The sequence below is a fragment of the Falco cherrug genome, unplaced genomic scaffold (genome assembly GCF_023634085.1).
Source record: "Falco cherrug isolate bFalChe1 unplaced genomic scaffold, bFalChe1.pri scaffold_41, whole genome shotgun sequence".
Lineage (NCBI taxonomy): Eukaryota > Metazoa > Chordata > Aves > Falconiformes > Falconidae > Falco > Falco cherrug.
In genome coordinates, this window is record NW_026599482.1 from 615,408 (window position 1) to 637,924 (window position 22,517).

Sequence of the window (22,517 nt, forward strand, 5' to 3'; positions counted from 1 at the left end):
TTGTCCCCATCTGCCATCTTCTCCATGTGCGCATCTGCCCCCAGCAGCTCCACTCGAAGGACCTGGGGCCACCCTCTGGCCTCCAGCAGCCCTGGATAGAGCTGCTCCTCTTTCCTGCTGCTCCTCTTTCCTGGCAGGGGGGAGGGAGACAGCTGTGGGGTGGCGGTGTGCGTGGTGTGTGTCCCACTACAGACCGCCTCTTGCCACTTGGCCATCATTACTTGCAGAAACTTTTGGTACTGCCTGGTCACTATACGGGTGTCCTGGACGATATGGATGAGCTCCCCAGTGAGGTTCTGTGTGACCATGGCCATGGCTGAGGGGCTGCCGGGGGTGGCTCCACATCGATGGGGCTCTACACACTGTCCCTGCCATCCAATGGGGAACTCCTCATGCTTTGGCATCCCTGCCACCCACAAGGAATTCCTCCTCTGGCAGCTCCAGGGAGAGGCCCTGGCCAAGGGCAATTCCCAGCTTCCCACTGGCACCCAGGTTGCCCTGATGGACCAGGAAGGTGCAGTGCCGGGCAGTGCCACTGGCTCTGCCATCACACCAGGCCAGTGGTGTGGGACACAGTAGAGGGAGCCCAGGTAGAACGGCCAGTGCATGACAGGGAGGGCAGCAGGGCCCGTGGGGACTGGTGCTCCCTTGGCAGAACATCTGCGCTCGCCCTGCAGTGGAGGACGGGGAAGAGAGAGAAGGCTGTTGCCCTGCAGTGCTCATGCACATGTGCAAGCCCACGTGTGCAGGTCCAACTTCTGTTAGTGAGGACTGGCAGGTTTCTTGGACAGGCACTGGGAAGGCAGTCAGGTGTCGGGTGGCCTGAGGGTCCTGACCTCTTCTTCCTCAGCCAAAGTGCCGCGAGTCCCAGAATCACACAATGGTCGTTGTTGGAGGGAACCTCTGGAGATTATCCAGTCCAACGCCCTGCAAAAGCAGGCTGTGCTAGAGCAGGTTGCACAAAATCCTGTGCAGGTGGTGCTGGAATGTCTCCAGAGGCCTCTCTGGGCAGCCGGTGCCAGTGATCTTAAGCTGGAGTGCTGTGCAAGGGTCCCTGTGCTGGTGGGGGGCAGTGCCTGGGCTAGCTGCAACATCAAGGCACTGCAAAGGGGCAAGGAGATGATGAGCACAAGCCCATGCCACGCTCCCTGCCTCCCCGCATGACAGTGCCTGTTGCCAGGTCCCTGATGGCTGTGGAGGCCACCTGGCACTGGGCACCCTCTACCCTGCAGTGCGCTGGAGCTGTCTTTGCCCTGGAGCTGTCTTAGGCTCGTGCTAGTCCACCCAGGTCCTGAGACCTTCCTTGCACCCCAGACCCCTCTGCAGAGCCTCAAGCACTCAAAGGAAGCCCGCTGGACTGGGGGCCTGGTCCCTAGACTTGACCATTCCACTCGAGTCCCCGCGGCACTCCTCCATAGGTGTCTGTAATGCCCCAGAGCCTTCTGTTGCTCGACTAGCCAGACCTTGGGAGCCCTCCCGAGGCAGTCATGGTGACCCAGGCACTCTGTTTGTCCCCCCGTCCCTCAGGGAGCCCTGCAGGGTCCCTCTGGCCCCCTTAGCACCTCTGTACTCTGCATGGAAACCTTCCCGAGTGCATCATGGTGCAGGGACGTGGCAGTGCAGTAGAAGCAGATACTGTGGTGTCGCTGGGGTGCCCGGAGAACTACAAGGAGGTCAGAGCTGGGACCACCCATCCCATGCCCTCTCCTCGCTGCCCGTCAGTTCTACTTGGGAAAGACACCCTGGGTTCAGGCTTCTTGTTCCAGCTTTATTGAATTGCAGCCGTTCTCTGGAGAAAAGCCGCACCTCTGCCTGGCTTAGCAGCACCAGCAGCACAGTGATCGCAGGGTGCATCGTGACGTTTGCCGCACCCTTGGAGTGCTCAGGATGGAGGTGGTCTGAGCTGCCAGGGAACAGATGGAGGGTTCATTGTCTTCCTCCAAGGTCTGAAGGGCTGTGATGGAAAGAAACGGAGCAGAGATGAACTGCCGTGTCTGCGAAAACCACCGGGCATCCCCTCCAGCCCATGCTCCCTACTCACTGTGGCAGATCTCAGCCAGCTTCTCCTCCCTTTGGTCCTTCAGGAGCTGCCCAGCAAGCCCTAAGGACAGAGCTTCATCAGACCCGCCACTCCCCAGCATGCTCCCAGCAGCACAGCCCCCAGCGCAGCTGGCTGGGCTGCACGCCCTCCTCCCCCTCACCAGGCTGACCCCAGGGAAGAGCAGTAGCTGAGGCGGGTGGGACTGAGCAAGGCAGCCACCGAGCCCACCTGCATGGTCAAGGGTGGGAGAGAGAGGCCAAGGCCCTGCACGGGGCAGCCGAGGCTCTGGCAGACACCGGGCTGCTCCTTGCTGCCGGTGCAGTGGCGGGACTGGGGCTGGGCTGCCAAAAGTGGGACCCTGGGGGCTGTGGCTCACCGATGAACCTGACGGCCGTTGCTCGCAAGGTGGCCTGAGCATCCTCCAGGTACGGCAGGCTCTGATTCAAGTACTCTTCGGTCCTGCGCCTGTCCCGCTGTAGCTGGAGAGAGCACAAGGGTATGGGCATGTCACACAGCCTCCCCAGCTGGCCGGAGCAGTCCCGCCTGCCAGCACCCGCCGCTGCCCAGAGCCCTCCCTCCCGCTGGGTGCGGGGAGAGGGGTGTGGAGAAGAGCCCTTGGAGCTCTCTTCTCGAGGACAGGGAACAAGGATGCAGCTCCAGGCTGTGAGCTGCGGGCTGCAGCAGGGCAGGTGAGGCACAGCTGCAGAGCGCGCAGGGCAGACCCGTGGCGCAGCGCTCCTCCAGTGGTTGTCCTCACCAAGCACTCTGCAATCCTCCATGTCTGATGGCTCTGCAGCAGGTGTTTGAGCTTTTTCCACTTGAGGAGCTCTGCTGCAGCGAGGAGGGCTTCCCTGGAGGCCTGCAGAACAGCAGAAACTGGGAGATGGCACCACGGCCTGGGGAAGGAGACCTGGCATCTCCCTGCCTTTTCCTTTCTTCCTGGGGTCATCCTGCCCTTAGGAAGCTGGGAGGTACCCTGGCCCAAACATCTCAGGTTTTCATCCCTACATCACTGCTTAGCTTTGGAATCTGTACCTTGGCCACGCTGTGGATTTGGTCACTCATGTGAAAGATGAGAGGGAGCAAGCCCATTTCCACTTTTGTCTTCATCTGCCTCTTGTTCTTCCTCACCACAGTCTTCATTAGGTCTCTGAAGAGGCTGATGGAGAGCTCTCTCACCTCGCCGAAGCCCTGGTAGAGAGAAGCAGAGTAGGACTTGCGTCCTTGTAGGTAGCTGTCCCCAACCAGCGCCTGGACACAAGGCTTGGGCTCCCCTATCAGCCTTACCGCAGCAAAGAGGGGCAGGAGCTTCTCCATCAGCTGGACAGCGATGGGGCTGGCCTTTGTCTTCAGGTGACCTATGACGTTTCGCGAGACCACCAGGGACTTCATCTTGATATTTGTGTTGCCGTCCTCCAGGACCTTCATCATGTCTGGCATGAAGACCTCCATTTTTCTTGCCTGCATGAAAGACAGAGCTTCTGTTTCCTGAAAAGGACTATGCCCAGCAAGCTCCCCAGGCAGCCACCAGGCCCCACCATGGCCAGGAGGGCCTTTGGAGCAGTCACCCAACCTCCTGACTCCCAGCCAAGGCCAATCCACCAGCTTATCCGCTGCCCCAGCCCCTGGCTGCCAATATGGCTCCCTTTGATGATGCCCTGCTCACCATCTCAGCTCTCTCTGACAGCGTCATGAGGCTCCTGAGCACCAATGAGAGCACTGCTGGGCTTGGATCCCTCAGAAACCTCAAGACTTTGTACATTGGAGAGAATTCCTCATCCTCCAAATCAGTGCAGGTCAGCAGCTGAAAGAAAGCCAGCGGTGAGTGACCAGAAGAGCCAGCATGACTCCCCACACCGCGCAGCTGTTCCCATCAGCAGCTGAGGACAAGAGCACTGGGGCTTCTTCTGGTAACTCACAGCCAAGCGAACGAAACAGGTGTCCTCCTGGTATGTGTAGAAGAGCCTGTTTTGCCGGTCCTGGAGTTTGATGAACAGCTCCTTCAGAACCTTCTCCAAGGTCTGGGCTGTGGAGAGCATCACCTCCCACAGTGCCAGGGCAGTGCTGCAAGCCAGAGCGTTCTGTCAGCAGGGTGACCCCATCCCCAGTACTGTGGCCTGGGCCAGCCCTGCGTAACACAGACCCTCCTCCCTGGGCAGGCAGGAGAGGGCTGAGGTGCTGTGCTCCCCATGGGGTGGGACAGAGGGTGGTGGCGAGGCTCTGGGCTGGCTTTGGTGCTGGGGACGCGGCCAGCCCACCAGGGCTGGAATGGGTGCTGGGACGGGGGAAGGGCCCCGCTCCTCCGGGGTGTCCTGCGGTACTCCTTGGGTCTGGCGGCCAGAGAGTCTCCGGGTCCCTCTCACCACTAGGAGCAAGCCCTCCTGGCTGTCAGGACCGCTACCTGTCTCCTCGTGGAGCGATCTTCAGCAGCGTGGTGACAACGTCCCCAGGGCACTGGTTAGCCATCAGGAGCAGCAGTGACTCCATGCTACGCTGGCCTGACTCCATGGTCACGTATTCCCAGGATTCATAGATGCAGCTCATGATCTTTGGCACCTGGAGGGGACACAAGTGATGGTGGTGCTGCCACTGGAGGGCAGCCATTGCCCCAGCTGCCCTTGCCGTCCCTCTCCTGCCTTAAGGTGGCTTCAGGTGCCTGAGACACCTGGCTTTGGGCGGGAGGCAGGGATGGAGGGAGGAACAAGGCGGGCCAGGGCTGAAGGACAGGGTAATCCAGCCACAGGCCACTTACATCTGTCAGCCAGACGTGAGGGTCTGCCGTGACCACGTCCATCACACTGCTGCCCAGCGGCTTTTTCTTGGCATTTAATTCTCTCAGGGTATCAATGATTGTGAGGACGATGTCTGTCCTCTCAGATGGTTGAAGGTATTTTGCAAAGGCCTATGGCAGGAAGGAAGGGAGTGAAGAATGTCACGTTGAGTGCCCTGATGGTGCTGCTAAGCTGGACAGTGCGAGCAGCCCTGGTGAGAGATGCACAGCAGTGCTGGTAGCAGAGGCTGCAGTCACTGCATGGGGGAGGATGAGAAGAGAGGGCCCCCAGGGTGAGGGAGGAGGCTTGGGCTCTGGGGCACAGTGTGCTGGCCCTACAGAGAACCAGGGCCTGCTGTTGGCCAGGCGGAAAATGCTGCTTGGGCACTGGAGTGCAGCCCTCGCGTTGTCCCTGCTTGGGGACAGCAGAAACCCTGCTGAGAGCAGGGACAGGGAGGCCATGCCAGCCCCGCTCATTTTGGATGCCTTCTCACACAAGAGCCCTGCTGATGCCACAGGCAAGGCACGGGGGCAGCTCCTTACCATGGCAAAGTCTCTGGCGGTGGGTGAACAGCACAAGGAGGTGGTCTCAGCTTCCCAAGCCGCTGGCAGCTGTGCATTCTCCTCTGACAGTGTCGTGCCTAAAGAGCAGGGCAAACACAGGAGAGTGCGTGAGACCCAGCTGCTTTGCCAGCAAGCTTACCAGCTCCTGAGAAGAGCTTTGATCTAGGAATGGCTGAGAAGGGAGGTGATGACCCACAGTGAAAGGAGGAGGTGGTGGAGAGAGATGTAAATGAAAGGGTGACCTGCCTCCCGTGTATTTATGCCAATGCTCCTGGCCTGGTCAACTCCAAGGACCTAGAGCTCTGCATGCAGTCCCACAGTTAAACTGTGGTTGGAGTAACAGTGACGTGGGGTACGGCTCGCATGGATGGAGTGCTGTGGGGCAGTGGTACAAGCTCTTCAAGGAAGAGGGGATGAGGAGTGGGGCTGCCTCCTGAGTGAAGGAGCAGCTCAGCTCCACGGGACGATCAGCTGTGTGGGACACAGCGTGGGTCAGGAGCAGGGGAGAGGCGGTGCTGGTGACATGGTGGTGCCTCCAGCAAGCACAGGAAGGGCCCGCCACAACGCGCAGGAAGACAAGCAGACGGCTCGATTGATGTCGTTGTGCAGGGGCGGGGGAGGCAGCCCACCACTGCTTCTCTTACGTTTTTGCTGGCGGGTGAATAGGAAAAGGGAGAAAAGGGCATCCAAAGCCACACGGCTGGTCTTTTCTTCCCCAGATGACACGAGCAGGAGGAGACGTCCAAGCAGCTGCCCGAGGACTGGGATGAGGATCTCTCTGCAGGAGGCATGTCTGTCCTCATTTTGAGCAGCCTGGGTGAGGGAGGCAGAAGAGCAGAAGGGCTGAGGGCAGGCGCCTGGGGCCAGAGCCCCGGCCCCAAGAGCGTGGCCAGGGCTGGACCCAGGTGTGCCAGAGCTTTGCAGGACCATGCTGGCCGCGGCTCCCAAAGCAGCTAGCTGGGTGGCAGCCCCGCACAGGGAGAGCTGCCAGGCCTGGGCTCCCACCATGTTCCTTGGGCAGTCCCGTCCAACACAGGACTGGGGGCAAAGCTGGCTCCTGGCAAAGAGGGGGCTGGGGAGAGAAGCCCATGGGAAACAGAGGCACCAAGACCCCCACTTCAGCACAGAGGCTGGCAGAGCACCCAGACCTGTGCCCAGGCTTGCCCTGCAGGCGCCTCAAAGCTGCCAGCTGTGCTGGCGCGCAGGGAATGGGAGGTGGCCTGGCTGGAGAGTACCTGGTCCTTCCATACCTCCAGCGAGGAATAGCTGGCCAGCAAATGGCTCAGCATCCTAATCCTGCCCACGGTCCTCTCAAGCACAGCTGGTCTCTCAGAGCTGGTGAAAGCCAACAGCACCTTGGAAGAGAAAAGCTGCTGGTGTGCCTTGCAGCTCCAGGGCTGGACTTGCACAGTCCATCAATGCTTCCTCTGATCTGGGGCAAAGCCTGTAGTGGCGTTCCTGCCCCTAGGGTCCTTCACAGGCTTTGGACAAATGCCCCGAGCCTGCCTTGTGGCCAGGCAGGAAGGCAGATGCCACCCACTGCAGCCGCTGTGCTACAGAAGAGCCTGGTGGGTAGCCCCCGGTTACCCAAGGCAGGTGCGCACCCTCCCTGCCATGCTGTCTCTCTGCATGGCGCTGGCGTGGGGACCACCCACTCAGGAGTGGGCACCCCCTTCCCTCCAGGGTGAGGAATGGCCCCTGTGAAGCCCACTCTTGGCCCATGCCAGACCTGAAAGATACTCTGCAAGTTCTCCTTGCTGACTCTGGAGGCAGGAGAGCTGAGCACCATTGTCTCCAGCATGGTGTCCATGGCATTCAGGGTCTGCAGAGAGGACAAAGAGTTGTGGCAGCGATTCTACTGTTCCTCCACCCCCAGGAGACTGATCTGAACTCCCAGAGCCACGGCAGGAGTCCCACACGGCCTCGCAGTTTCCAGGAGAGACCCAGGGGCAGACAGTGTGCTGCCGACAGAGCAACCTGTGGCATTGGATGGGGCCAGGCCCACGGGAAGGGCACAAAGGGACGAGGGTGGGAAAGCAAAGGCAAGAGCCTGCCCTGCCTCAGATCTCTGGTTGTATGGCAGCACAGGGTTATCAGGGAGCAGCCCAGAGGGACTGGGCGCTCCTGCAGGTCCCTGAAGTACCCAGCACGTACCCTGAAGTAGAGGGAAGTGTCCAGTCCCTCCATTTCCTCTGCTGGAGGAAGCCCCAAGACACTCAAGCAGCAGGCATGTAGACTGCTTTTCTCTTTGCCCTCCAGCACCGTCTGCACTGAGCTGCAAAGAGAGGGGCCAGTTGGACACCGATGCTGGGAGCAGTGCCTCGAGGCCTCGCGCGGGTGCACACAGGCCTCTGAGGAAGGGGTCCCCAGCAGGGATGGGTAGGTACCTCAATTCGGCGATGGCAAGCATGGCAAGTTGCCGCACTGCTGTGCGCAGCTGGTCCCTGGGCTCTTGTTCCACCAGCTCCTACAGAGCACAACCGAGATGGGACCTGGCAGCTGCCAGCACCCAGCACCACCAGCCCCTTGCTGTGGCCAAGCATTGTCCTCACAGGGTGCCAGTGCCGGGGGTCCTTGCCCCCTTCCCTAGAGCCACCGGGTGTCCCCTCACCTTGACCTTCTCTGCCAGCTCGTATCCGTGGCAGAAGATATCCAGGCCCTGTGACAAGCCATGGTGCTTGGCGGTTCTGCACAGGCTGCAGATGCTCTCAAGAAACTTCATCTCCTGGCCCTCCTCCTGGCAGCGGGGGGACAGAGAGACAAACGGGGAGTGTGAGAGGGGGACACACAGGGGCAGCAGCACCACAGCACTGGGGGTGCAGGAGAGCTGGCAGAAGCAGCTCTGCCCAGCCCGGCAGCAGAGCCCCTGTCTGCCGAGGCTGGCACAGCCACATTCGGAAGGGCCGTGGTTACCTTTTCTGGGCTGCTGGCAAAGGCTTGGATGAAGTCCACGCTTTGCTTCTCCTGTGTGTACACAGGCAACCAGCTGGCATCTAATAAAGGGGGAGAGCAGGGAGGGCTGTAGAGAGGCTGCGGGTGGCAGGAGAGCAGAGGAAGATGTGCCCTGTGTCCAGCCCGTGCCCACTCCCCTGGCCCAGTCATCCCGTGTGTGTCAGGGCTGGAGGGTGCCTGGCAAATGGGCTGTGATGCTGGGGCACGGTGCGGTGGGGAAAGCCCCGGTGCCCAGGGCTGAGGAACTGGCTTGCAGACGGGCAGGAGAGGTCCCCATCCCACAGCACCGCTGCCTCTGGCTGCCTGTGCCCCAGGCCAGGAGCTGGGCCCCCCCCTCTGCTCTCTCCCTCCTTGGGACAGGCTGTGCTGGGGCCACTTCCAGCGCTGAGCAGCCCTGTCACCCAGGCAGCATCGTGTCCCCAAGCCATGGGACCCCTGCTGCCAGTGTGCCACGGAAAGATTATCATGGCATTGAGCATGGGGCGCTCGCTGGCCTCAGCCCTGCCCAGGCCGAGAGGGCCCCTCACTCACCAGTCACCAGTGGCTGGACCACGCACACCTCGTGGGGCTCCGGTGGAGACCTGCTCTCCTGGGGAGCCCCATCCTTCTCCCAGGCTACACTGGGGAATCTGGGGGATCTCCTCATCATCCTGCAGGACAGAAAGGGGTAGGTGTGGGGAAAAGGGAAGCTTTGGCGAGACGCCTGGGCGCCGTGGGGCTGCTGGGTGCAGCAGGGAGAGACGTGGGCTGTGCTCGGGGGCTCCTCGCCCGCTCCATGCTCCTGCCCTGTCCCGTTGCTGTCCTGATGGAAACCGTGGGCTGGGGCCACGGCCGTGGTGAGTACATGCACTGCAGTGTGGTGTCACCAGATGAGGTCACAAAGACCTCACTGTGACCCACTGGCCCAGGAGGGAGGGGCCCGGAGCCCCCGGGGGGGGCATGGGGCTGGTTCAGCCGTGGGCACCTGGGTGCTCTCGGGGTGCCTCCAGGCCCCTCCTTGACCTCCAGTGTATCCCAGAGCCCCTTGCTCAGACGCCCCGGCATGCCCGCCAGGAAAAGGCCTTTGAGATCACCAAGTCTAACCATTAACTTGATGGTCTGCCAAGTCCATCACTCAAGCATGGCCCTAAGCACTACATCTAGGTGGGTTTTTAAACACCTCCAGGGATGGTGTTTCCACCACCTCCCTGTGCAGCCTGTTCCAATGCTTGACCAACCAGTCAGTGAAGACATTTTTCCTAACATCCAATCTAAACCTCCCCTGGCATACCTTGAGGCCATTTCCTCTTGTCCTATTGCTTGTTACCTGGGAGAAGAGACCAAACCAACCCCCACCGGCCTGCAGCCTCCTTTCAGGTAGCTGTAGAGAGTCTGAAGGTCCACCCTCAGCCTCCTCTTCTGCAGGCTAAACACCGCCAGCTCCCTCAGCCGCTCCCCATCAGACTTGTGCTTGATTCACCAGCTTCACTGCCCGTCTTCGGGCACGCTCCAGCACCTCGGCGCCTTCCCTGTAGTGAGTGGCTCAAAACGGAACACAGCGCTTGAGGTGCGGCCTTGGCAGTGCTGAGTACAGGAAGACAATCACTGCCCTGGTCCTGCTGGCCACACTTTTTCGACACACACTGGGATGCTGTTGGCCTTCTTGACCACCTGGGCTCACTGCTGGCTCACGGTCAGCCAGCTGTCCCCCAGCACCCCCAGGTCCTTTTTGTCCAGGCAGCTTTCCCAAGCCTGTATGTAACATTGTGGGAGGAGGTTGTTGTGACCCAAGGGCAGGACTCAGCATTCTCTGTGTTGAACGTCATACAATTGGCCTTGGCCCACGGATCTCCTGTCCAGGTCCCTCTGAAGAGCCTTCCTACCCTTAGGCAGATCAACATCCCCTGGCCCAGCTTGCCGAGGGTGCACTCGATCCCCTCGTCTACATTGTCGATAAAGATACCCATTGGCACTGCTGTTCCCCTGGCCTGGCAGCCTTTCCTCGGGCCGCCTGCTCTGCTTTGTGGGTGCCGAGTGCCTGTGCCTGGGGTGTGGGTGGCCTGTCCCGGGGTGTGGGGACCTCTCCCTCAGGACAGCAGCCTCCTCTTGTTACCCAGCCTCTCTGCCTGGGTCTGCAGCCTTTGAGTCGGTGCTGGCTTCACCCCAGTGTAACACCAGGTGCCTGCCAGCACATCTCTATCACTCTCCCCCCCAGCTGGACAGGGGAGAGGAAAGGCAACAAAAGACTTGCGGGCCAAGAGAAGGACAGGGAGAGATCGTGCACCCATTACCATCACAGGTAAAACAGACTTGGCACAGGGAAATTACCTGAATTGATAGCCAGCCCAATCCCAGTAGGGTCATGAGAAAAAAACCCTAAATCTTAAAACACCTTCCCCCGACCCCTCCCTTCTTCCCAGGCTCAACTTCACTCCTCATTGTCCTCCACAACTCCTGGCGGCTCCCCAGCCCTGTCTGCTCCCTGAGTGGCACCTTGGGACCCTCCCTCCCTCCAAACAAAGCAGGGTTATACCACTCACTGCACATCTACAGCGCAGCCAGAGGCAGGTGCGAGGCAGCCATTCTCAACTCTGCCTGTGCCTCCGTCAGCCTCTCCAGGCTCCTGGCACTTCATGTCCTCCACTGGGCGGGAGAGAAGGAGGGGAAGAAGGTGAGCAGCCACGGGTCTGCTGCTCGGCTGGAGGAGCAGTGCTTGGGGACAGGGCCCAGAGCAGAGAGACACTCATGGCACAGTGGCAGCTCAGCTCCTTCTCCAGGAGCTTGACTGATGGGAGACAGGTCGCCCGGGCTCCCTTGGCTCCTTCTGGTGGCCTGTGCAGTGGGAAGGGAGAGGGAGAGAGCTGGGTGAGCCCCAAGTCACCTCTTCTCTCTTGTCAGGCAGCTCTGCCCGAGAGCTGCCTGCAGCCACAGGGGCACCTGTGCCCAGCTGCGGGGCTGGGTTCCCCCTGCTGTGCCTGGAGCATCCCCCCAGTTACCCCAGCAGTGTGCCCACCCACAGCTCCTTCAGCACCCAGGAGCTGCAGGCAGAGGAGACACAGCATCAGGCCCCACTGACCCCCAGCCCTGGGCAGACGCAGGTGCCTGCACGGCCCTGCCCCATGGGGAAGGGCACAGGGGCAGGACAAAGCCCCATGGGGTGGGACAGAGACATTTCCCAAGGCCTGGCTTGCTCCGTCCTGCCTGAGCAGCTGCTTTAGCCCTTCCCTTCTGGAAACCGAAAGGGGACCAGTGGGTGCAAGACATGGAAACATCTGCCCCTCCCTCCCTCCCTGCTGGCGTGCATCCTGCCCCCTGCCCATGCTCTGCATGGGGGGCAGAGGCCATTCATGGGATGGTGTGGGCACGGCTGGGAACCTCTCCTGCCCGGCCGTGGGATGTGGCACCACGCTCACCCAAAAGTGGAAACGGAGGAGCCACTGGGCATGGCAAGGATGATGGAGGTCCTGTCATTGCCACTGCCTCCCTCCTCCTCTTCTCGTTCCTCCTGCGCTGCCTCCTTCCCACTGCTCAGCACCCACAGCTGGTCCAGGGCCACCCCCACTCTGTTGTTTAACTTCTCCAAGTGCATTCTATTCAGGTCCTTCTGCTTTCACAGAAGAGTGTGGAACATCAGCTTTACTTCAGCTGGCAGAGGAAATATTTTAATATCGGTGGATATAGTAGGGCCAGTGGGGTGGAGATGCATGATGCTGATGGCTGAAGTCTGGAAGGAAGAAGAGTGCTACAGTTCTAATCACACTGTTGCTGTGAGAGAAACCAGATTTTTTCAAGCTTGACTGCTAGGGACTTGTCTGGATGTGGGTCTTGGGAGGAAGAGGAAAGCAAACCGAGGTGAAGGAACACACTGGCTCATCAGCTGTTCCCCATTTTCTTTCAAAAAAAAAAACTTTTTAAAAGCTGAGGTTTAAGATGATATTATTACACTAAGAAATACTGTAAAATATATTTATGAAAAAGTCTTTAACTAGGCACGGCTTCACTTGGGCAGTGAACTCGGGGAGCTCCAGGACAACTGTAAGGAGCAGGTGGTGTTTGTCCTGAGCCCCTGAACAAGCGAGATGTGAGCAGCGCCATCCGGACAATTGATACTGTGCGCAGCTGTGTCATGGTGGTCACTCCACCGCGCTCGGGCGTCTGGGCGATGCCCCGGCGTGTGTGAACCTTATGCAGCATGAGATAGTGCGCGCCTGCACTTAGCCTAAACTTAGAAATTGACATACATACGCCAGACATGTAAGGTATTTTTGGTTTTTGCTGAGTATAAAGGCGGGCAAGCTGCGGGCCCGGGCGAGAAGCCTCACGGATGTGCGGATGCACCATGTAGAAATTGTCCCAGTTCCCGAGAGACTTGTGGCACTGGCTGCAAGGGGGCTCCCAGCCGAAGGGCGGGCCTGGATGACGTTCAGGTGGTAATTGGTGATGTATCCTTCTCTTAGACTCTGTCATGCTTTGCAGTAATGTTTTGATGCTTCGCTCCTGTTGCTCTTCTATGATATTGTGCATCGGAACCAGTACCGTTTCCTTTTATCATACTGCATGCTATTTTCCTGTATTACACTGTAATCTAGTAAGTGGCCTTCATTCTTATAGTTGACTTGGAATTCATTTGTGCTTGGTATGCAGTCAATCAGCAAAACAGAGAGCTCGTGGCATGGGTGCTGTGACCAGTCAGAGGAGCGCCCGGCTCCGCTGCTCTGGCCTGTGTGGAGCTGCTGGGGCGGGAGGTGGGGGGAGACATGTGGGGGTGCACGGCAGGGGGTACCCATGGGGAGGCAGATGCAGGAAGGGCCACAGAAGACACAGGAGGAAGCCTGTGGAAGGGGACGCTGTTGGGGCCGCATTCTGGGCTGGAGGTGCTCGATGGCTCATGAGTCGAGGTAAGGATGGAGCGATCACGCAGCAGGTACTATCGTGGGCAAAACAGACTCAGCTTGGGGAAATTAGTTCAATTTATTACCACTCAAATCAGAGCAGGATAATGAGAAATAAACCCAAATCTGAAACACCTTCCTGCCAGCCCTCACTTCTCTCGGGCTTAACTTTACTCCCGATTTCCCTGTCTCCTCCCGCCGGGGGAGGGAGAAGGGCAGTTGTGGTCAGTTCATCACATGTTGTTTATGCTGCCGCTTCTTTCTCAGGGGGAGGACCCCTCACACCCTTCCCCAGCTCCAGTGGGGGTCCCTTGTGGGGTCACAAGTCCTGCCAGCAAACCTGCTCCAGCGTGGGCTCCCCTCTCCATGGGTATGCAGGTCTTGTCGGCAGCCGGCTCCAGCGTGGACTTCCCGTGGGGTCACAGCCTCCTTCAGGCATCCTGCTCTGGCGTGGGGTCCTCCCAGGATGCAGGTGTACAGAATGTGGTGTCATGACAACGTGATGATGCAACAATGTGCACTTGTTCTATATAGCATCTTGCTGGGAGACCAGCCGTGGTGGCCACAGTTGGGTGCCTCTGGAGCAAGGGGTGCCAGCGCAGGATCAGAGCTCCAGGAGAGCTCTTGGAAGGAGCCATGGAGCACCGTCTCTCTGGTGGTGCGCGAAATGTAGATGCACAGCTGAGCGCACTGAGGAAGAGGGGAGAGGTGAGCAACCAGCCGATGGGGAGGGCTCAGCCTGGGAGCCTGGAACATGCAGGCCTGCCCCAGGGGCTCAGGAAGTGCCTGGGGAGCTGACAAGGATGGAAAGCTGGGTGGAAGCAGGGAGGGTCTGTAGGCAGCCTTGCCTCTCTGCCCAGCGTGGCTTACGGCTAAGCAGGCGGGAGGGGTTGCTGCAAAAGGACACAGACATGGGTTGCGGAAGGGATGGGAGTTGTGGGGAGGGGGGCAAGGAAGCAGAGAGCAGCTTTTGACTGGGCTGCTCTTGGCGCTCCCCGTGGTTGGAGTCTTCCAAGAACCTTGCGAGCGCTGTGCAGCAGGCTTACGGAGATAGTGCCTCAGTGCCCGCGTCTCCCTCTTTCTAGCTCGGCAACAGGAGACAGCCACTGGCAGAAGGAGCTACTAGGCTGCTGAACCTCCCACTTGGGGTCAAGATCCCCGTGTCACCTAGCTCCAGGCCTGTCTTCTACAGGACAAGGCTGGGGGAAAAGGTAAAGTAGAAAGGGGTAGAAAAGCTCTCCGCTTTGATGGTGTCCCCACCATTCCAAGAAGTCCTTGTGGCCACCTGCTCGACAGCGAGTGCTGTAGCCCTTCCATGTGGCAGCACTGGAGAGTAGAGGGAAGCTCCTGACTCCCTGGTGTGGTGATCAAGAGGAGGACTTGTGGGTTTTCTGGACCGGTTTCTGGCACTGTGAAAGTGTGTGGCCCGGGCCCTGTCTGCAGTGTGTCCAGGTCTTTCCCCCAGCCCAGCCCAGCCCAGCCCAGCCTGGCCCCCACAGTCTGGCTGTGGTGCTCTCCGTGCGTTCAGAAGGATGGAGCAGAGCGCTGGTCTTCAAGTGACCTTTACCTTTTCACAAGCACCACCTGGCACCTTTTAGCTGTGGTCTCCTGCCTCCTTTACACTCTGGAAAATCTCTCCTACAGCTTCACCAGCCCTCTGGTTATTTCAATCTGGGAGATCCGTACTGCCGCCTACTGAGCACAGAATACAAGAGCCTGCATGACCCGCACCTGCGGGCCTACCACCAGCGCCAGGACAACCTGCAGAGGCTGAAGAGAGAGGGTTACATCACCAGTGACAACAAAGTAGGTCTGGACATGGGGCTGATAAAAGCAGCCCTCCTCAAGCAGGCTTCCCAGAGCGCTTGCTGCAGCTGCCTGTTGCTGGTGGGGAGCACAGGGCTGTGGGGCTCGTTTCCCTGGGAGCAGAAGCAGCGCCAGCATCCCTCTGGCAAGTCCCACTCCGGCTCTTCTCAGGCCGCCTTGCACTGCCTGAGTGTTGAGGAGGCAGCCGGTGCGAGGCCTGGCGCTGCAGCTAGGAGCACCGCTCAGCCATGGCGTGGTGGAAGAGTCAGGGGCCCTGCCGCCGGGAAGGGGAGGGGAGGGTGAGCAGAGGAGCATCTCCCCTCCTGCTGGGTTTGGGCTGTTTTGGGGAAGGCAGTCTGCATAGCTGGCTGGCAAATTCTTGAGGGATGTCTCCCCTCATCTCTCCATAGGTGGTTTGCACTCTGAAGGAGTTCAATGATTACAGGCAGTATCTGACCACACTCAAGCTGGAGGCAGAGAAGATGTTCATCCGAGAGGAGGTAGAGCAAAGCGGAGTGTTTGTGGATGCATGGTGCCGAGGGCTGGGGCTTTACTTGTGGCACCTTGGGGAGGCGGTCAGTGCAGGAGAGGTGAGGGCTGTGCTGCCGGGCTGGGCTCTGCAGCGGCTGAGCTAGTGCAGGGCGCAGGCAGGAAAGTCACATGCAAGCATGCAGAGCCCGGAGGGCCGCGTTTCTCTTCTGCCCTCCTTGCGTGGCTGGAGCAGAGCGCTGCCCTGGGCCTGTGGGATGCCTTAGCACACGCGGGCAGGAGTGCTCATCCAGGCAACAGCAAGCCACAACTTGGTGTCACCTTTCAGAAAAAGCTTTGGGAAGACCTGGCCAAATTAGAGGGTACCTCCAAACTGCCAGGACGGACTGATGTTTCTTGCCTGCGAGAGTGGTTGCTGCAGGAGCAAAGGAGGAGTTTGCCAGCTGCAAAGAAGAGGCAGAGGTAAGAAAAGGCCAAGTAACGCTTGCTCTTGAAGGGGGCCCGTGATCCCCGATCAAAGTCCTGGAGCCTCACGTTCCAGTAAACACACGAAGCCCAGCGGTGGAAGGAGCCTGTGCTGGCTGCGAACCCATCGGTGGGGTCTGTGTTTGGAGCCTTGGACAGGCAGCTGTAAGCTGCTGCAGGGACTGCTGGAGCAGCGCAACACGTAGCAGGATGACAGGAGTGGCTGAGCAGAAAATGGCCTGTGCAAGACGGACAGAGCGGCTCCTTCTCAGATGCCTGCCTTTCTCTTGACAGGCATCTCACCGTGATCGAGAAGCGGATTGAAGGACTGGAGGCTCTTGAGAAAGAGCGACGCCGCCTCCAGCAGCTTGAGGGCCAAGAACAGCAGCAGCAGGGAAAGAGGAGACAACCAGGCAGCCAGAGCAGCTCCAAAAAGCCTGCCAGCAAAGGGAGGCCAGTGAGTAGGAGCCGGGTGGATGCCGGGGGCTGCCTCTGCTGTGCAGCAGTGCGTTGGTAGCTGGGCCTTGGGAGAAGGTGCTGCCATGCACACAGGTGCTCGGGGCTTGCGACAAGTGCTTGGCTGCTGAGGAGGTGGCAACTGGCTGGTGTGCCATGTGTCCTCACCTGAGGGTGGCTGTCAGATCCTGGGTCTGCTCTGCCAGCCCACTGGGTTGTAACCCGTTCCTTGCCTCGCCGGGGACTAGCTCGTCTCCCTCCTTCTATCATTTCTTTTCCCCTGTGCGTCTTGGACATGAGGCACTAGCCCTTTGTGATGCAAAAGCGTGCCTGGGCACTCTGAGTGGTCCCGTCTGTGCACAGACTCACATTTAGCATGAACCTGTGAGCTGCACTCAATGGGCTTAGCGTCCATGGTGCTGGTTTCACATGCGGGTGAAAACTCTGGTTTTCATCCAAAGACTTCTGCATCCAAAGGTGCAGCACCCCTGAACCTGACAGTGCCGGTGATGGGACATTTGTGAGTTGGTTTTCTCTTCAAGGAGGTCTTTGATCAGCTTAGTGGAGAGCCTGCTGTTGCCCGGTTCTCCTTAGCAGGGTGCCCGTTAAAAGCTGCCTGGCTCCATGCCCTGCAAGAGCCTCTCTGGAAGTGTTTCTGCATAGTGTGGGGTGGTATCTGTGCCAGGGTGAAGGCTTCGGCTCCTTCTGCCATGGCAGTCAAGCTGTCAAGCTGCAAAAGAGCATTTGATGGGAGAGGACAACTTTGGGCTGCTGCCAGGCTCTGTTCTTGACTCGTGACTTCTTCCCCACTTTGCGTGAGGCTGGCAGCCTGCGGTGGACTTTCAGAGCGCCTCCTGTCCCAAGAACACTTCCTGGCTTACAGCCAGGTCATGCAAGGAAAAGGATCGTTTCCTTCTGTGCTCTCAAAACCTGCGTGTGCCAGGTGGCGTACAGAGAAACCAGATTTTTTCAAGCTTGACTGCTAGGGACTTGTCTGGACGTGGGTCTTGGGAGGAAGAGGAAAGCAAATCGAGGTGAAGGAACACACTGACTCATCAGCTGTTCCCCATTTTAGCGTTCCAAGCCTGCCGGACAAAAAGCATCTAAGAGCACACCGCCTAGGCTGCTGAACTATGGTGGCAGAAGACCAGGAGCTTCAAGAGATGGCTGAGGCCATGGTCCAGGAAGTGCTGAAGCGGGTGAAGTGAAGCTGTGCAGGAATTGTTCCTGAATGTTTAACAGAGTTACATGGGACTTTCAGGGACTGCTAGCACTACACAAATCTGGCTTGAGTGCTTGGGCAATTGGAATTAGTTCAGACTTGATTTCTTTTTGAAATAACATGGCTGATTATCATTCCTTATTACAAATAAAAGCAGTCCTAAGTAGTTTGCTTTTAAGGTCAGAAAGTTTTTCTTCTTTTTTCTTGCACGTTTATTTCTTCCATTTCCTGTTACCTCTTGCTTCAGTTCCACAAGGAAATACTGACAGCTTAATAACCATGGTAATAGCAATAATCAAACAGCAGGGCTGCTATTAAAAAAGAAAAAAAAATGAGGTGAGGGCAGGAAAAAAAAAAAAATCGCTGAAATCCAACATGTAGCCTCAGTTCACATCTATGATAAAGCAGCGGGGAAGTATTGAGCTAATGGTTGTGAGCTGCCAGCACTGCTGCTGCAGAAGATAGCAGGAGGTCTCTCAAAAGACTCATTCCTACCCAAGGATACCGATTCATCACACTAATCCAAACCCCACTTAAGAGAACCCTAATGAAAAATGGGTAAGAAGTTGTACCCGAGCTCCCTGTTTTGTAACCAACTGTGATGAGAGTGTAATACAAACCTCTGAAACCCCGATTTCAGAAACCTGGTGAGATACACCATCATCAGCCACCATGTCTGGGTATAACCACCTCTGCCCCCTTGCCATTCCACGCAGTAATTCTCTGTAGCTTTTTCTGGAGAGCAAACTGCAGCCAACCAACCAGTTAGTTACCGGCCTGGTCTGCCCGTGTTCCAGGCAGGGTCACCTAACACTTTCAGCAGCTCAGGTGCGTACTGTACAAGCCCAGCAGCTGGCCTCCAAGACCCAGAAACTCCACCTGTCTTAATCTCTCCTAAACTTAAAAAGTGATGCTCTCTGCAAGACCCAGTAAGGAACAGCACAAGGTTTAAGCTTCCTTGTCCGAGAGTGCCAGCTTTTCCTTCTGAGACCACAAAGCACCGTCTGGATCCAACAGAAACGGGGCTGGTAACCAGCTTGCTGACTGCTAGTGCGCCGATACGGTTCGCTGTCTTCGGGACTGGCCCGGCAGTTTCGTATAGGCTTTGCCACTCCTATCTAGCAGCGCACAGCGGGACCAAACAGCCTAAAACGCCCCGCAAACCACGCTTCAACAGCATCGCACTGAATTCCTGCAACTGGTGGAAGGTATTGAGTGGAACGATAGGAAATATACCATGCAATAGTTCTATTTTTTGTGAGGAACAATAAAAATGCTTAGTCAGCCAGGGCTGATGAATTTTACCGCTTTTGAGGATTTGTGCAAGTGGTTACTGATGGATGATCAATACGCCAGCCGGGCAGGATGCTCAATACTGCAGCTTGCCACATCCCCCAGCAGAAGTTTGGGGAAGTATATGCCCCAGAACACACAAAAGGCAAACTGATTATTCCCCACAGCTCAGCAAGAACCGCAGGCAAACTGCTGTCTTCTGTACCACCTGCACAGCCTGTCACCACGTTCCAGGAGAAATGACCTAGGCTATGCTAAGACTCAGAAATCTCTAGAAGTCCCGTTGATCCACGCGGTACGATAGCTGTGTTACCCTGCTCAGAGACAGCCGGTTACTGACCTGGTGGAACTGATACAGGGCACTGCTCCCCTTTGGCCTTCTCACGCAGAGGATCACCTTCCCACAGTCTCTGCCCAGATGCTCGGCAGCTTTTTGCTGGGGGTTTCCAGGAAACAAAGCAACCACTAGCAAGTGGCCTAAAGCTCTTCTGACTCCACACACTGCCCACGGACTTGCTTCTCCAAACAACTGAGTTTTACTAGACCCTTTGGACACTGTATATTACCCTTCAATCTAGCCACAACACCACCTTTGACAACTCCTTTGGAATGATTTACTATCCCATTGATCTCGGCCTTCCGAGATAAGCTATTTAATTGTGACTTCCCATCGCTCAGATGGATCCTCGCGTCCTGGATGAAAAAAGCAGCTCACGATCAAAGTGAGAGGACAAAGATGCACTGCGCGAAAAATAAATACTACAATATCGATGGCATGACTGGCTGTTGGCTATTTATAGCCTTACACTAACGTGTTATCTGTTGCAGAATGGCTGTGTGATCATGGCCATGACTCCCTTAAAGATCTTTGTGAAACAAAGTTAGCGTAAGTTAGCTGAAGCAGGCCTTGCAGCTATGCTGAGGCATGCTGATAAGGAAGCTGAGAAAAACACTGACCTTGTGCCTAATGTTGTAAACAACTTTGAGGAATTTGCGTAGACAAGAGAGGAAAAAAAAAAATGTAGCTAGCTATCCGCAGAAACCGCAAGTAGGAGGACGTATGAAAATGTAACCCTTTAGAGCTTAGCCAATCAGCAGATGACTAGTAGGCATAATTAACTGGAACTGTATATATGACATAATCGCGCCGTAATAAATCGAAGCTTGCTCTATCACTCATATTGAGTCGGCTGCTTGCTTCCCCTCGCTCGTCAATGTGGCGCCCGAACAGGGACATCCCTCCATCTTGTGCTCCGTCTGAGGGGCGGCATGCAGATCTTTGTGAAGACCCTGACTGGCAAGACCATCACCCTTGAGGTCGAGCCCAGTGACACCATTGAGAATGTGAAGGCCAAGATCCAGGACAAGGAAGGCATTCCCCCCGACCAGCAGCGGCTGATCTTTGCTGGCAAGCAGCTGGAGTTATCCAGGCCATAACCTGCCCATCTTGGATAAGCTTATTTTTTAAAAAAACTCATGAATAAAAGACAAAGGTTGATATTTGCAAGATAGGAAACCGGATGATCAAGCTTGGGTAGGTCAACCCTTTTTCAACACACATAAGCATAACTTGCTTCGCTTGTCCTCTGTGAGGGGGGAAAAAAGTATATGTGTTACGCTGTAATAGAAAAGGAAGCCCTTGCATTCTTACTAAAGATCTTCTGATATCTGATAAGCCAGGCCCTCCAAATAAGGTGCAGTTTCCACTAGAATTACATAACGCATTTACAGGAAGTACTGGAGTTATCTTTAATAAGAGATCTCTGAGGCGGGGCCCATTCCACAAAGTCACCTTAGTTTTTCTCGTTCAACAAATGAAACTCAGGACTGCAGGAAGCTGTCCGGGACAAAGAAGTGGAGCTGCTTCTCAGTATTTTCATAATATTAAAGAATCTCTTTTTGTCCAGGCAAGAACATTCTTCCAATACAAATGCAGGCTCATTAACTAAAAGTGATTCTGGTGAAGTCAAGCAAAAAAACACTCCGCTGATGAGGACACCCACTATGCTGCTACCCTGAAACCTAACCTGAATTACAAAACTACCCGTTTAACATTCAGTGGTTCTTTGAAATAGGTATTTGTAAACCACATCACTTTCACTTTATCAAGCAGATCAATTTTCAAATTTATATCCTTAATTTCACAAGTGTATAAACCTGCAGCTCATTCATACAGTCTCCTTCGCTTTCACCTCCTTTCAGTAGGCTACGCTCACCTGGAGAAAGCTGTCGTGGGTGCACGCTGAAGCAGTAGGACCAGCACAGCCAGCCAGAGGATCTGTGTGGGCTGCTGCTGAACAGCTCTGGTGTGGCTGCAAGAATTCAAACACAGCTATCAGACTGCCGGAACTTGTGTCTGGTGTGCAGTTCTATTGCTTACTTCGATTAAACATTTCAATAATCACACAGTAAGCGAAATTCCAGAAATTTATTGTTACCTCCCAAGTCATTTTAAGACCAATTTCTTAATCTTAAAAATACTTATTTTAAGATATGTATAGATATATTAAAAATATATATTGTAAAATTGATAAAACACACACATACATGCAGAAACTTCATCATCAGTCTTTTCTGTCTTAGTATCACCTCCCTGATTTGGCTGCTTGAGTTTCTTGTCACAATACACCACAAAGTGCATTCACATAGCTGAGCCTAGGTGTTCATACACACATACACACTTGTGACCATGTGAATTTTAAGACTTACAAAGAAAATGAATTATCTTAACCCAGAGTGTGTCATTCCGAAGAATATCATGACTACTCCTGAACTACCACTCACCAGAAAGGTTTTCATATGTAAATGAACCCTACAGGCACAGATGTATGCCAAAGGCGCGATTGGACTTGCACTGTCAGGTGGCACCAATAACTAACATGTCTCACATGGTCTCCATGACTGATTTTTCATTATTAGACACTCTCAGATAATGAAGCTTCAACGCATTTCTTTGACGCGATTCTACTACTGTCAAAGGTTTTGCAGATAGCCAAAAGTAAACAGAACTAAATCCTTACAATAATTATGGTCTAAGGCTAGTGGGGAAAAAGAGACTTAGACGAGCATATTTTATTTTACTGACTTTTCAATAAGAATCATAATGAAAAACCAGGGAATTTTTTTGTCACGGAAGTTAACAAACAAGTTTGAATACACATAAAAAGAAATCTTTTCAGAAAGTTCTACTTTGATTTCATTTAATGGGACTTCAAAAGTGAAATGGAGAGTCAAGAATAAGATTGAACATACATTCTTCAGTTCTCTCACTTATTAAATACGTATCTTAAGGTTAACTATCACTTTCCAAACAAACTAATCTTGCTGCTGTGCTCTCATGATGAAGGAAACCAGACTTTTTCATGTGGACATATGAAGAAACACGCTTTCAGCATGCTGTATGTTATAATATACAGAAGAAAGGATAGCGGAGAGATTAAGAGATACACAGGCACAGAAGTAAAACCGCTGAGACAGTCCTAGAGCAACAGTGAAAATTAAAAGATTTATCATACTCCAGTGAAATGTCACTTACACTCTCAGAAACGCTAATTAATTCACTGGAGTTTTCAAACGCCTCAGATTCCC

At 55.7% G+C, this 22,517-nt stretch overlaps 1 protein-coding gene across 1 annotated transcript; it reads right to left on the reverse strand.

The window, feature by feature from the left end:
• Nucleotides 1–1,812: 1,812 nt before the first annotated feature.
• On the reverse strand, nt 1,813–9,115 carry LOC129735138 (maestro heat-like repeat family member 5). Its single transcript, XM_055700496.1, has 19 exons — nt 8,859–9,115; nt 8,289–8,368; nt 7,987–8,112; nt 7,763–7,842; nt 7,530–7,650; nt 7,105–7,197; nt 6,626–6,730; nt 6,020–6,188; nt 5,355–5,452; nt 4,794–4,943; nt 4,443–4,597; nt 3,961–4,105; nt 3,708–3,845; nt 3,329–3,502; nt 3,077–3,232; nt 2,799–2,900; nt 2,418–2,520; nt 2,042–2,101; nt 1,813–1,954 (listed from the first exon to the last, which is right to left on the reverse strand). Exons 1-19 carry the CDS (start codon nt 8,974–8,976, stop codon nt 1,818–1,820), a joined length of 2,310 nt encoding a protein of 769 aa, XP_055556471.1. The 5' UTR covers nt 8,977–9,115; the 3' UTR covers nt 1,813–1,817.
• Between the last annotated feature and the right edge of the window lie 13,402 nt (nt 9,116–22,517).

What these genes read in the sequence shown, in the direction of transcription:
- LOC129735138 (XM_055700496.1), bottom strand. Translation starts at nt 8,976, where the DNA reads ATGATGAGGAGATCCCCCAGATTCCCCAGTGTAGCCTGGGAGAAGGAT. An exon ending in TTGCCAGCAGCCCAGAAAAG is followed by an intron (nt 8,113 to 8,288) that starts GTAACCACGGCC and finishes CCCCGCTGCCAG; the next exon opens with GAGGAGGGCCAGGAGATGAA. An exon ending in ATCGCTCCACGAGGAGACAG is followed by an intron (nt 4,106 to 4,442) that starts GTAGCGGTCCTG and finishes TCTGGCTTGCAG; the next exon opens with CACTGCCCTGGCACTGTGGG.